The sequence below is a fragment of the Lutra lutra genome, chromosome 14 (genome assembly GCF_902655055.1).
Source record: "Lutra lutra chromosome 14, mLutLut1.2, whole genome shotgun sequence".
Lineage (NCBI taxonomy): Eukaryota > Metazoa > Chordata > Mammalia > Carnivora > Mustelidae > Lutra > Lutra lutra.
In genome coordinates this window covers 89,042,050-89,056,322 of record NC_062291.1, presented here as the reverse complement: position 1 = coordinate 89,056,322, position 14,273 = coordinate 89,042,050, and the positions used below count along the sequence as shown (strand labels likewise).

The following is a 14,273-nucleotide window of genomic DNA, read 5'->3' as shown; positions in this document are numbered from 1 at the left end:
TACACACTAAGCATCAACCTCCCAGCCTTCTGAGATGGGGTTCATCATAAATGAACTGGTAACATCAAAGCAACTCACATCTCCTGGAAACTGGTATATCCCCTGCACGACAATGGAAACGTCACGTCAAAGGACTGCAGTTCTGCTAAGCCCACGAGGAGAAATGCTGGCCATTTCCTTGGAAACCCAAAGATTGTGTCGCCTGGAAAAGGAGGAATGTAGCCCCCTCACCACAGAGCTGGGCTACCTGGGGTGGGTCCCTAGCTGAGACGAACAGAAAACGTAGCTGGTAGCGTCACTTACCATAAGGTATACGTAGAGACAGATGACCTAAAAGAAACTGTTCAGTCTTAAAGATTAATCTAGACAAAATACCAAGGAGCCAGGACTACCCAGGTTTGAAAATGGAACTGCTCCTCCTTCCCAGCTTCTCCAGGCAGAAAAGAGGATCCCTGAGATAGGAAATGACTTCAGGCTAAAGATCACATTCAGGACACTATCAGCAAAATGGAGCCTCAGAGTCAATCTCAGACCAAGGATGCTGCTCTAAGACCCTCCTCTGAGACTCTTAAGCCTTGTAAATCCTCACGACGGATGACACAGAGGGTCTTTGCAAATCTTAGGGACATTCTCCCCACATCACTCTGTTTGAGGCAGAGTGGTGGGGAATGGCTTTCATCTAATGGAGTGGATTATAATAGATCAAAAATCCAAAAACTTTTAAAGGAAATTAAATCAATTTGAAATAAGTTTAGAAACAGTTCAAATGAAAAGAGCCCTCTGGGCAGGAAATACACCTGAAGAAACTAGTTAGAGTAAAAACAAACAAAAAACTGGTTATGTGTTGGAAGAAGAGAAGTGACAGAGTGCAGAACCCAGAGCTTTGGAAGTCACTCTCAGACCCACTGCACCCTGACTGAGGGGCTGATGGGGTGCCCGGCTAGATTTCAGAGTTCTTGGGGACCACAGATGGCTGAGTGCCTCCCAATTGCCCTCCCCTTTGAGTGGACTGAGTGTCCCCATCTCCATGCTACACTGTGGGCCACCTAAGTGGCCACTTGAGGTCACATGGCTTCAGACTAAGAGCAACCACACAGAAGGCACTGCTCCCAGAGACTGTGCACCTTGTCCTGATACAGAGGACGACGTCCTAGATGTTCAGCCAAACAGCTTTAGAAGTTGGAACCCTTTGAGTGTTCGTGTGTGTGCATTTATAGTGATGTGAACTCTGTGGCCAGAAAGCAGGTGGTGTCCCACTGTATTTTCCAGAGACGGCCACACGCTCTTGTGAGATGCCTTTACATCAACAGGTGGACTCTACTTCTCCACCCCTTAGGATCTTTGTGGGCCCTGTAACAACCCCAAATAGAAAAATTCAGAATTGACTGTGCTACTCACCAGGAGTAGTATTGCCAAGTGTCCCTGTAGAGGCAGAAATCACCCCAGAGAACAAATGGTCTATAGTCTTTCAAAAATTTTCTTTAATATAGTATGTATCATTTCTATCTGAATTTTTTTTATCCACATTACCTAAACTGATAGTTTTTGCTTCATGAAAAATTCACTGATATATAGTTGGACATTCTGTTGAAAATTGGGACACATTAAAGATATTGATAAGGTTTTACATTATCCTCCGTGTTCAATGACCTGTCTCTGCCCAATAAAGGCATTCCTGCATTTATTGAATTTCTTTCTTCCTATGATTTGATTTTTCCATCCATTGCTTGGGGATGAAAAGGGACAACAAAGGTTCTTTCCTGTGTGACTCTCTTACACGAGGACTGGTAATGTCACAGAATCCGACCTCAAATTTGCAAACTGAACTAGCTATAATGGACTCACACTGTTGGAAACAGGTCACACATAGGATTCAACACTGACTACTTCTCACTCAGGTAAGTGCAGGTGAAGATTTGTGAGGCAGCATTGGGAAGATCTTTGCCCTCCCCAGTCAGTCCTTTCTGCCTTAAGTCCTGGTTGCCATCTTCACCCTGTGGCTCCAAAGACACACCTGTGGCTAATCTGCATTCCGGAGCACAAGGAATGAAAAATCAGCAAAGGCAAGTAAGTTTTTTTGTGGCCAGGCATGGAAGTAACTTCGTAATCTGTGTTCATGGTCTCTTGGCCAGAGCTCAATTACGTGCTTCCACCCACAGTAAACAGGAGCCAAGAAATGCAGGCAAACTGTGTGCCCAACACAAAGAGAAAGTGAGTTTTGGTGTACATATTGCCTGTCTCTGCCACACATGGCTTCTCCCCAGTGTGAGCTCTCTGATGTTTGCTGAGGTGTGACTTCTGACAGAAGGTTTTCCCACATGCATCACATCCATAGGGCTTCTCTCCTGTGTGAGTTCTCTGATGCACAGTCAGGGCTGACTTCTGGTAGAAAGTCTTCCTACATTCTTTGCATCCATAGGGCTTCTCTCCCGTGTGAGTTCTCTGATGCCTATTGAGAGTTGACTTCTCAGAGAAGGTCTTCCAACATTCGTTACATTTATAAGGTTTCTCACCTGTGTGAGTTCTCTGGTGTACAGTGAGTTTTGATTTCTGGTAGAAAGTTTTCCCACATTCCTTACACTCATATGGTTTCTCACCGGTGTGAAGTCTCAGATGCACAGTGAGCTTTGGCTTTACACAGAAAGATTTCCCACATTTGTTACATTTATAAGGTTTGTCTCTTGTATGAGTTCTCTGATGCACGGTAAGAGCTGGGCGATGGCCAAAGGATTTCCCACATTCTTTACATTCATAAGGTCTCTCTCCTGTGTGAGTTCTCTGATGTGCCGTGAGAATGGACTTCTTATGGAAGGTTTTACCACAATCATTGCATTCATGATGTGTCTCTCTATTGTGAATCCTTTGATGTACAATGAGGGCTGACTTCTGGTAAAAGGATTTCCTACACTCGTTGCATTCATAGGACTTCTCCCCTGTGTGTGTTCTCAGATGCACAGTGAGTTTGGTTTTCACAGAGAAAGATTTCCCACATTCATAACACTCATATGGTTTTTCTCCTGTGTGGGTTCTCTGATGAACAGTTAGGTGAGACTTATGGCAGAAAGATTTCTTACACTCGATACATGCATAGGGTTTCTCCCCTGTATGAGTTCTCCAGTGTACTGTAAGAACTGTTTTACTGATAAAGGCTTCCTCACTCTCGCTACATTGATCGGGTTTCTCCCCTCTGTGCATTTTCTGATGTTTACTGAGATTACACTTTTTGTGGAAAGTTTTGCCACATACGTCACATTCAAAAGTTTTCTCTCCTGAGTTCTTGAAAGCCGAGTAAGGTGTAATTTCTTGCTGAAATTGTCCCCGCTTTGATCACATTCACAGTGTTGCTCCTCCAAATCAGCTCTGTGAAGATTCGATTGGGTTGGTTTCACACAGGTGTTCCCCCATTTGTTACACCTACAGTGACCCTCCCCTATGTGAGTTCTCTCCCGGACAACGACAGCAGACTTGTCACAGGCTCTCCAACAGTCATCATAGTTACAGGCAGTCTCTCCCACAGGAGCACTGCTATGTGTAAAGGTGGTTGTCTCCTTGCTAAAGTCGTGCCCTTGCCCACCAAATTCAAAAGGTGGCTGCAAAATCTGACCCTTCTGATGAAAACTACGGTGTTCACACCCGAAGGGTTTGCCGCTCATATTACGGTCCTCGGGCTGCTCTCCACCATGCATCTCATCAGGCTCACCAGGGAGAAACATGTTCTGACACACATCAAACTCCTCTGGCTTCATTCCTGAACAGTTTCCATTATTTATAACCAGGTCTGAAATGTGGATTGCGCTCAAATTAAATGGTTTGCCCAAGGCGGTTCTCTTCGTAGCTGACCTTTTGTTGCTGGAGAACCCAACTTGCCCCACATGTCTGCTCTGATGCTCCTGGCGGGTCTCAATCAGGTCACCTGCACTCTGGACATCTGAAATGAGACAAAGTAACCATGTCTGTGAACCACATCTAAGCATTTCTTACGGAAGATTTGTGTAGGAATAAGGCAGTTTCTTTCCATCACAGTACTGGGGCCGATTCCACGTTAAAACCTGTTAAAGCCCTAGGGCCTGCTTGGGCCTGCTTAGCCAGAGTGACTCCATGTTGCCTAGGTAGCCACTTTGTTGTTTAATAAACGCCTCAGCAGTTACTAGTATCGGTTCCAGGTAACCGTTGCTAAAACACACAGGTAGGAGACATCCAATCAGCCAAAGCCACATACGTAGAGGTCCGCGGTTGTGCCCTATAAAATTAGCCTGTAAGACCAAGGGGCGTCGCTCTCTTCGGAGGCGGCCCTGGCCAGTCAGTCTGACTTCCAATGCTTGGCATAGAATAAGGCTTTGCATAACTTTGTCTCAGTCTCGTGCCTTTGATAACGGACCCAACAACACAGCAGGATATGAATTTTAAAGAATTGATAATGGGTATGTTATGATAAGCGTATTATTTTCCTCCCTAACGAATTCATGTAACAAATGACACTAATAGATTCTTGAATATCAAATCACGGTTTTATTTGTAGTTTCTTTTTTTTTTTAAGATTTTATTTATTTATTTTTAAAGATTTTATTTATTTATTTGACAGAGATCACAAGACAGAGAGGCAGGCAGAGAGAGAGGGGGAAGCAGGCTCCCCACTGAGCGGAGCCCAACGTGGGGCTCAATCTCAGGACCCTGCGATCATGACCTGACTGAAGGCAGAGGCTTTAACCCACTGAGCCACTCAGGCGCCCTCGGTTTTGCTTTTTTAAGTTTCTTTTTTCCTTTCTGGATCCAAGAGGAAGTCACAACAGTCACCTACTCCCTAGCCGCAGTTTCGGCTGAGTTTTTTCATCTGTCATCTGTGTTCCTTCTGTTTCCTGTTTTCTCTCACAATAACTGCACATTCCTTTTTGCTTGGCCTTTCCTCATCACTCAGCTTTGAAGGTGACAGGATCGTCCTGGATTGGCTACTTTAGGATGCAGTAGACGGCCATTTGTCACCTAAGCAGGGATATTGCTTAGGGACAAGGATCTGTACCCACATTTCTTTATTTTTTCACTACTTCTTGGGGGATGGCTACGGGCATCCTCTCTCCTTCTCCATGCTAGCCAAAGACCGCTTTCTGCTAACTCCTAATGAAACCCTATGCCTTGGCTTCTTACAACCAAGTTCCAATTCTCCTCGTTGGGCTACCCTCCCTGCTGGTCTAAACAATTTAGGTTCTGCAACACAGGCTGCACCCATGAGCTCTAAAAAGTCTTTTTCTGGCTGCTTCTGGGAAAAGCAGTCTCACCTGTTTTGCTGTGCTCTGCTTCCTGCTAGTGCATCCCTACTTGACAATTTGCTGTTTCTAAAGGCTTCTGTTTTGCACTCTGGAGTATCAGCTGTGTCCTACTTTCAATGGAAATGGAGTCCGTGCATGGACTGGATTCTCTATTATATTAGGGTTACTTAGCAGGAGCAACTGCATCCTGAAACCCCTGGCCCCACTGGCCTTGAGAACGCATGCACTCCAGATTCTGCCCCCATGCTGTGGATCACCCCTTTCCACACTGCAACCTGTGCATGGTTCTCCGCCCCTGTGACACTGATTCTGCGCTTGACAAGGCTTGGTCCGCGCTCTCTTATTTCCTTAACAACTACCTGGGCAACCTCCTCTCATCCTGTGCCTCAAATACCAGTCAGGCTAAAGACTGTTCTAGTTTGCAGCTTCTAATAGTGACACCCAATCTCTACTCCAGACATTACATCCTGTATGGGTTATGTTGTCAACACTGGAAAATCTAAATTATCACCTCAGGTTAAAGCTATCTGGAAGTAAAGTCTTGATAATTCCCTCAAAAATACTTTCTCTGAGCTTCCCTACTAAAATAACACACCCCAGCTTTTCTCTCAGAGTGGTAAAACATTATTTCTGATCGTTACCCACTTCTTAGTGTTTTGTGTATTTGCTTCATTCTGACTCAACTGAAAGTAATCTCCTAGAAAGGATGGCATGTATTTGATTACCATTGTAATCCCCACAACTACAAGATGACCCATGCTTAACCTGTGCTGAAAGAATAAATGAGGGTATAAATAAACACTCGAAAGAAAACAGTGCATGAGAATGGAGGAAAGGAGGGCATCTTTGAACCCAGAGACGACGGCTAACGAAGAAAGATATTCTAAGAGGAGGCAGGTAAGGAATGGATTTTGGATAAGTCTAAGAAAAGAGTGGGCAATTAAAAAAAGCAGGGGACATTTGTGGGTGAGAGCCATACTGTGAGAGTGAAGAAGGCAGGAGTGTGATCCATGCAGACTCACTGTCCTGAGGTCTGGACCTGGGAAAAGCACCTGGGAAAACAGCCCAGCATGGCCAACATCGGCTCTCCTCTTCAGAGACCCCTGCCCAGTATGCACTCACTGACCTGGGAGGCGCTGGGTTGGGGCTTCCCCTACAGCCCACGGCTCTGCTCCTTGCTCCAACTTGACAATCACCTCAGGTTTGGAAATGCAGTGCCCTGTTGATCAGAAATAAGGGGACTTTTAACAAACTGCTTAAGTTTCAGGGCCTTTGAAGAATGACATGAGCAGAGCTCCAAGGACTGTACGGTGAAGGGCCAACATGAACGTCCGATTAGGGGGTGAGCACGCACATTCTTCTGGGCCGCGGATCTTAAACCTGAGCAGCCTTTCACTTCATACACCGCTGCACCTTTACCCACAAAGAGGAAAGGGGCTACACCTGCCAGGACACTCTCACTCACCCAGTGACACCAGACTACTGTAGGTCTCCAGCATCACGGCCCTGTACAGGGTCCTCTGAGCATCATCCAGGTCCTGCCACTCCTCCCAGGAGAAGTTCACAGCCACGTCCTCAAAGGACACCAATTCCTGGAATGACACGTGCCTCAATTCAAGGCATCAGCCTGGATCAGAACAGGAAGTCTAGGAGTTCATTCTTTTTTGTGTGTTTGGTCTTGTACAAAATATACCCATGGTTTGTACTCTGTACTGTGGGGTAAGGTAAAGGGATACCACAGCAGCAATTTCCTACCTCAGACTGGAAACAACAGCAAAAGAAAGTCTCTGAACTTGGGAGATGGATCAACAGATATTTTCTAATATTTATGAGAGAAAAAAAATGAAGAAAAATAAAAAGAGGCCCATAAACAATTTAAAAAACAGTCTAACAACATGTAATTGGAGTTCCATGAGGAAAGGAGGAAAAATAGAGCATTTACATATTTCAGAAACAATGGCTACAACCTTCACAAATTTTGTGAATGACCTGAATATTCAGATTTATTAACTTCAGTGCCCATAATTAAGTTAGATTTAGGAAAAAAACAAAAAACAAAAAACCAAACAAACCTATTCTAGGCACATCACAGCCAACCTGCCAACATCCAAGAATAAAGAGAAATCGCGAAAGCAGCCAGAGAAGAGCGAGCACGTTCAGGTACAAGTACATGGAAGGACGGGCAACTTATCAGAAACAATGGGAAAACAAAGTGGTGAACGTAAATCCTTCGATTCCATGATTCTGCACCCACTGAGCAGTTACGCTACAAAACTGAAGTGAAATACAAACATTTTCAGAGGAACACAAACTAACGTAATTCTTCATTGGAAGACGGCACTACAGTGCCAAAGGACCTTCTCCATGGTTGAAACAAAGTAACACCAGATAATCTGGATCCATAAGACAGAATCAAATCACTGGAAATGCCAAGTGTGTAGGAAAATATAAGGAACTATATGTATATATATATATGCATTTTTCTTCTTCACGTCTATAAAAAACATGATCCTTTAGGGAAAACACTGCAACAATGTGCAGGGCACTCATAACGTCTGTAGGTTCAGTACGTACACACGTGTGTACGATCCACAGTTCACACGACAGGGGCAGCAATGGATTTATACTATTCAAAAGTTCCTATTTTCTATGAAGTAGGGCACGACTACTCTAGTATGTTTGGTAAAGACTCGTGTGGTAAACCCGGTGAGGAGTGAATAAAAAGGTAACGGAATGAAGTGCAGAGTTTTAACTTGCTATGGCTGCCATATCGAGCCACCAAAATGGTTTAGCCATTTGGAAGACAGCTGTACCGTCCGCACAAGTACACACAAACTTCCAACCCACGATCCCTTCATTGCACCGCTGATATGCATCTGGAGGAGCTGAAAACTTACGTCCATCCGGAAACCAACACACGGATGCCTACTGCGGCTTTATTCATAACCATCAACACCTGGACGTGACCAAATGTCTTCAGCGGATGCACGAATCAACTGTGCTCCCCTCTGACAAGGGAACTCCACGCGGGGCTGAAGACAAAGGAGCTATCGGGGCGAGGGGAAAATGGGGGAGGAAACGCAAATGCACCCTAGTAAGTGAAAAGAGCAAACGTCAAAGACCACATACCGTGTGATTCCAACTGCACGCCTGCCTGTCAAAGGCAAAACTACAGAGACGGGAAAAGCATCACCAACGGCCAAGGGCTAGGAGGCAGGAAGAATGAACGGAAGGAGCACGGAGGAGCTGGAGGACAGTGACGCTATTCTGTATGGTTGCAGTGGGGTGTGACTGAAATGGCGGCTCCATCTCATTATCCATTTGTCCAGACCTCGATGCCAGTCAAGGTTCGTGGGGAGAGAGAGGGAGAACAGAAACTCCATTTTGGTCGTGTCGGTCACTGGCTAACTGGAAGAAGGACACGTGAGAGAAGAAAGGAAGATGCGCTTTTCCCACAGGACTCACTCCGCTTGGGGCGCCTTCTGGACGGCTGCACGAAACCATTCCCCAGGGGCTTGGACTAGTGGTCGAGAGGCTAAGGAAGAGGTCCGAGCTGGAGAGGCGCTGTCCAGACTGTCCAACCGCAGAGGGCCAGACAAGTCCAGGAAAACCACAGAGTGTGAAAATGGGGCTCAGATCTGAACACCGGGATGAGCTGCGTTCAGGAGAGAACAAGCAGAAGAAACCACCAGGGAGGCCGCCCCAGAAGCTAACAGACGAGAACGTCCAGAGAAGACCCTGGACAGCAGTTTTCCCACAGCAGAAGAGTCGAGTGAGGCACAGCCCCCAGCACCGTTACTGAATCAAACATAAGCTGGGTCGCTCTGTAGGTTGTAGGGTTATTTCTACACTTAGAAGACATGAATGAAGACGACAGGGAGTAGGGTAAGGCGCAAACAGCCGGGGAACTCTCTCTCAGAAAACCCCACTCTCCACAGTCGGACACACAGCCTACACAGACCGGCTGACAGAAACACGTGGAGAGTAAGACCTGCAGCCGGTCAGTCCTGCAGACACCCCAGGGTCTGACTCTAGCAGGGCTCGGGCTGTGGCCGCAGTGGGGCCGCGGACCCAGCAGGGCCCTCCAGAAGCTGCCTGGGACTCTCCCTTAGCAAAGCTTCTCAGGCAAACTGCGTTCCGGCACCAGGTGACCATGACCGCCGCACCGCGCTGCCAGTGCTGACTTCCGGACTGGTGGCAAAACACTGTCCGCCCCTCAGCCGCGTGACCAGCAAAGGCACCGCTTCGGACTTCTGTGCCTGCAAAGTCAGGTCCTGTGAGAATGGGACACGCCTCTTCTGAGGGTCCTTTCTGAACAGGTAGCAACACTGTGTGTCCTTCTGCTGTGGCATCGGAAACACCAGAGACCAACCTGCACTCACCTGGGATGACTCTCAGGTCATATAACCCGTCCACATCCGCATGCCACTGGCCCCGTGCTTCCGCGTATCACCCTGAAGCTGCATTTTACTTCTACTTTTCTACTGTAAAGCATGAGCCCTTATTAAGGAGGCACGGACTGCACGGAGCACTGGGTGTGCTGCATAAACAATGAATCTGGGAACACTGAAAAATAAAATAAAATTAAAATAAATAAAGCCTGAGCCTTCTCAGCCTCACCAAGCTTAGGAAGCACCACGTCAAACGAGCTGAGGGCAAACACGCCAACGACTCACCAGAGATGTGTTCATCGTCCGCTGCTCCGGGAAGCGCACAGAGGGCTCTGGAGGGATCCCTGGGAGAGGAGGCGACCGGACCGGCTGCAGGCCAAGACGCTGGGGCTCCGCTCCCACAGCCTGGACTCTCCTGTCTGAAGCTCTCCACACCGGCTAGCGAAGACGCGAGGGAGACGGCGCGCAGCTCCTGTGGGGCGAGAGAATTTTATACCTTGAGAAAGGGCAGGAAAGACCCTGTTACAGGCCCATTAATTTACACATACAGTTTGTTCATCAAAACACACATTCCCTACTGACTTATAACACTGAACAGAAAGAATCAGTTCAAGATCTTGAAGATGCTCAGCAAAGCACGATTGTCTATGTCCCTATTAACAGAGTCGCACACGCAGGGCTTCACAGCAGTGTCTCCACGAGGACGCCCGCGCTGTAAATACCTCGTCTTCACAGAAAGTAGACGCAACACTGCTGGCCGTGACTTTACAGGAAGAGACACGTAAGGGACACGGGACGCTGTGCTGCTGTGCACTCTTCCAGTGACGGTTCTCCATGACCTGCTCCCCTGTGTTCACTTCCTCCGACACGGACGTGGGCTCCGCCACGTGACCTGCTCTCGTCATAAGGAACGCAGCACACACCCCGGACTCGTTTCCGCTGACCTCCGTGAAGAGGCCCGGGACAGGCCTGATACGAGGCTCAGCCAACAGCCAGCACCAACCACCAGGAAGGAAATGAAATCGCGTTCCCCGACCAACCCCGGCCATGGCACCAGATGATCACGGCCTCTCCTGGGAACCAGGCACCGACGGGAACCGACCGAGTACACCCAGCCCCAAGCGCGGAGCCGCAGGACCTCAAAACCTAAAATGACTGCTGTTTAAAGTCACTCAACGCGGTTGGCCTGTTACCCAGCAAACGCGAACGTGATCCACCTAAGCCCCCGAGCTCAGCACGTACACAGGGAGAAAGTCTTGAATTTTACACCAAGGACCAGCGACAGAACTGGACAACCGCACTCCGCACCTCTGAGGGGTGGGAAGACTGCCCGCTCGCTGGCCTCCAGTGAGGCCCGGAAGACCGGCCGTGGGGAGCCCGTAAACACCTGTCTTAACACCCCTACTTCGACACGAGTCTGTTGGCTACAGCTGGGCGCGTGCAGGGTCTGACCTGCAGCCCCGAAAGACGGGTTAGAGAAGAAAACTGCGGCCCAACCTTCCCATTTCACACACCGGAAAGGAAAAACGGGCTCTGGCTTCGCACGGTAGAATTTCTGATCTTCAGACAGGTTACCGCATCAGCGGGAACACCTGCCCTGTTAATGCCTTGAGCACCCGCAGGGCAGAGAAGCCATCAGGGAAAGTGGGACAGGCATGTTTAAGGCAGTTCCCCTAAGAAACGGTTGTCCTAAGCGACCGCATTTATCAAAAATGGGGTCAGAAGCAGACATGGCCGTGGCCTCACTGTGGCGAGAGAGAGAACGCACACCGCCCCCAAGTCGGGATCCCCGACGCGGGCAATCCGGTGAGCCCTGGAACCCCTCCCTCCCCCCACCCTTCTCGTAAGGCAGAGGTGCCCCCAGACCCGTCCTGGGCCATGTGGGGGGGCGCGGAAGGCAGCTCCAGCTGCGCAAGCGGAGGGAGTTCAGGCAACAGAAACCCTGAGTGGAGAACCGAGCCAGGCAGTGTTTGGGGTCGGCGGGGCGAGTGGCCTCTCAGCCTCAGCAGGTTACCCCTCCCCCTCACACCAGGCCCCTCGGGCGAGTGACACCTCGCGCCGTCGCCCGCCCCTCTCAGCCTGGCTCAGGTCTCCCGGGAGCAGGTCCAACCTTCCCATAACTCGCAGCCTCTGGTGCCCTCTGGGGGAGGTGGCACCCCCAACCCTGTTCCGTACGCGCTTGGCCATGCAAAGCTGGGGTCCTCTCCCTGCCGGGACTCTTCTGCCTCCGCTCAAGTCACAGGGGCTCCTTCCAGAGAAGACAGGACGGCCGTCGGGGGCCGCGCCACCGCTCCTGCAGCCGGCGGCGCCTGCAAACCAGGTCCTGCACACGCCGCCGCGAGCCCAGCGCTCGGCAGACCGCACAGTGCGGGGGGCCCGACCCCCGGCCTCGGAGGAGCCTCAAGAGAGCCCGCGCACACGACCGCTCCCGGGAGGAGCTTCGCGGACCCCGCCGCGGACCGGGACCCCGCACTCCGCATCGAGACGCTCGCGCCACGCCCGAGCGGGAACCGGCACGCGCACCGCCCGCAGACCCACACCCACCCTCGCCGCCGCCGGGCCCAGCCCCCGCAGCGCGCTTTCTCCCGCCAAGCGACCGCCGCCAGCACAGCCCGAGAGCGCCCGGCCGGCGCCCGAACTGCGGGCCCCGAAGCCCCGTCGCCCCGCCCACCGGGTCTCGCTCCACGGGTCGCGCCTGCACGTCAGGCCCCGCCCCCGGCCGAGCTCCCGCCGGCCGCAGGGCTCCCCTTTCCCCCTCGCACCGACCTTCGGGGACACAGGACCCAACCCACCGGGGCCCGCAGCCACAGCGGCCGACACCCGCAGGGAGCCGGATTTCCGGGCGGAAGAGGAGGGGCGGGTCCGCACGTGCGCAGAAGGAACCCGGAAGACCCAGAGTCCCGCGCGGGCATTCGTCGTTGTCGCGGGAGACTACATTTCCCACAAGCCTCTGCGCTCAGTCCTTTAGGAGTCCTGGGAGGTGAATGTGTCCAGCTGCGCGAGAGCGGGCTGGGGGCCGGGGAGTTGGCCTCTAACCTCGTGAGGATACCGGGGATTTCTGGTTTATTATGAGATCCTGATTTCACCAAATGAGAGACGTTGTCCCTAATTGGTCAAATCCTAGTATGGCGGAAACATGAACAATTTCTCTGTAGCATGGGATGGTGTTTGACAACATCTTACCCACAGAACTTCTTTTGGAGTTGCTGTCAGTCCTCTCAAGCCCGACTGCTACCTGATCAGCTAGGGTTATCTAATATTCCAGGCTTTTGTTGTCATTTCAACAATCTTCCCGGCATCACCACCAGCAGTAGAGTCCTTCTCAAGAAACCACTTCCTTCGTTCACCCCCTTCTGCTGAAGTTTTGTCATGAAATCACAATAATCCAGTTCCATCTTCAGGCCCCATTTCTGATTCAAGTTCTCTTGCTGTTTCTGCAACATCTGCAATGACTTCCTGAGGGCACAGGACATCCTTCAGGACCTGGTGTCCATATAGCACGACACTTGGATGGGGGGCCCCGACGCAGTGGTTACATGGGGCCGTGCTGCTTAGCCAGCTGGGGACAGTGGCAAGGCACACCTGAACAACTAGCCCAACTCCTGGATGCACAGGGGCAGTTGGAAATGGAGACACTCCCTCCCAGCAGCCCCCATGTCTGGCCAGCACCCTCTCCATCAGTGTGTCCCAGCCAAGACTCAGGGCTGCAGACGGGGGCCATGCTGACATGAGGGCAGCATGTCTGTGCAGGGACTCACACTCTGGCCTCTCAACCTCTTGTGCCTTTCCCTAATCCCTTCCTTTATTGGAGAGAACAAACCACTTACTAAGCATTCGACAAATACTAGGTACTACACAGTGTCTCAGGACTGAGGAAAGACAGGGCATGGCAAGAAATTTATCTTCTTTGATACACATTCTAGTGGGCAACATATGATGGTCAAGTCCAGAGTATGCCTCCATGCAGGCATGCCGATGGGAAACACCAGTGAGGAGGGGCGGAAGTCTGGTGGTGCTCTCATCCTCAAGAGAAGGCCACTAGGGAGGGTCTCCTTTGAATGCAGCATTTTAACACCAAGAAAGATGGGAATGCCATCATCACAGGCAGATATCTGTGGGAACAATAGCCACTGCAGAGGGACCAGCAAAGCCCTGAGAATTGAGGGTGTTTGTGTTGGGAAGGAGTGAGGAGGTCAGTGGCCATGGTGGGCAGCGGAGGACAGGAGAGCATGGGAGATGGTGCAGGGGGTTAGGTGGTGGGAGGATGGGTCTGGGGGAGTGGGAGGTCCAGGTCCCATGAGGCCTTTTGTGTGTGTCAGAGAGGGGCACTGGCTGCTGAGGGAGTGGGCTTCCCCCTCCAGGGTCTCCCTGTGTGGAGCATGGACAGAATGGAAGGAAGGGCATCTGTGGGCAGGAAGCTGTGTTGGATTGATCCAGGTCCAGAGAGGCCAGATTCCTGATGTATTTTCTTGGTAGAGTAAGGGGTTTGCTGGTGGCCAGGATGTGGTGGGAGAGGGGAGTCAGGATGACTCCTGGCCTCTGGTCTGAGCAGCGCTGAGAACAAGAGCATTCCTTCTAGACAGAGGAAAGCAAGGAGAGGTGCAGAGGCAGGCAGCGG

At 50.6% G+C, this 14,273-nt stretch overlaps 2 protein-coding genes across 2 annotated transcripts; both read right to left on the bottom strand.

Annotated features, from left to right (window-relative positions):
* Window positions 1-1,459: 1,459 nt before the first annotated feature.
* LOC125084768 (zinc finger protein 717-like) lies at window positions 1,460-3,340 on the bottom strand. The gene has a single exon (XM_047702544.1). It carries the CDS (start codon window positions 3,193-3,195, stop codon window positions 2,140-2,142), a length of 1,056 nt encoding a protein of 351 aa, XP_047558500.1. The 5' UTR covers window positions 3,196-3,340; the 3' UTR covers window positions 1,460-2,139.
* LOC125084770 (zinc finger protein 717-like) lies at window positions 3,276-12,404 on the bottom strand. Its single transcript, XM_047702546.1, is given in 7 exon segments — window positions 3,276-3,461; window positions 3,464-3,928; window positions 6,391-6,483; window positions 6,730-6,856; window positions 8,730-9,830; window positions 9,941-10,127; window positions 12,200-12,404. Coding segments are annotated over 5 exon segments (771 nt in total). The 5' UTR covers window positions 8,769-9,830; window positions 9,941-10,127; window positions 12,200-12,404; the 3' UTR covers window positions 3,276-3,414.
* Window positions 12,405-14,273: the final 1,869 nt, after the last annotated feature.

What these genes read in the sequence shown, in the direction of transcription:
- LOC125084768 (XM_047702544.1), bottom strand. Translation starts at nt 3,195, where the DNA reads ATGCACAGAGGGGAGAAACCCGATCAATGTAGCGAGAGTGAGGAAGCC.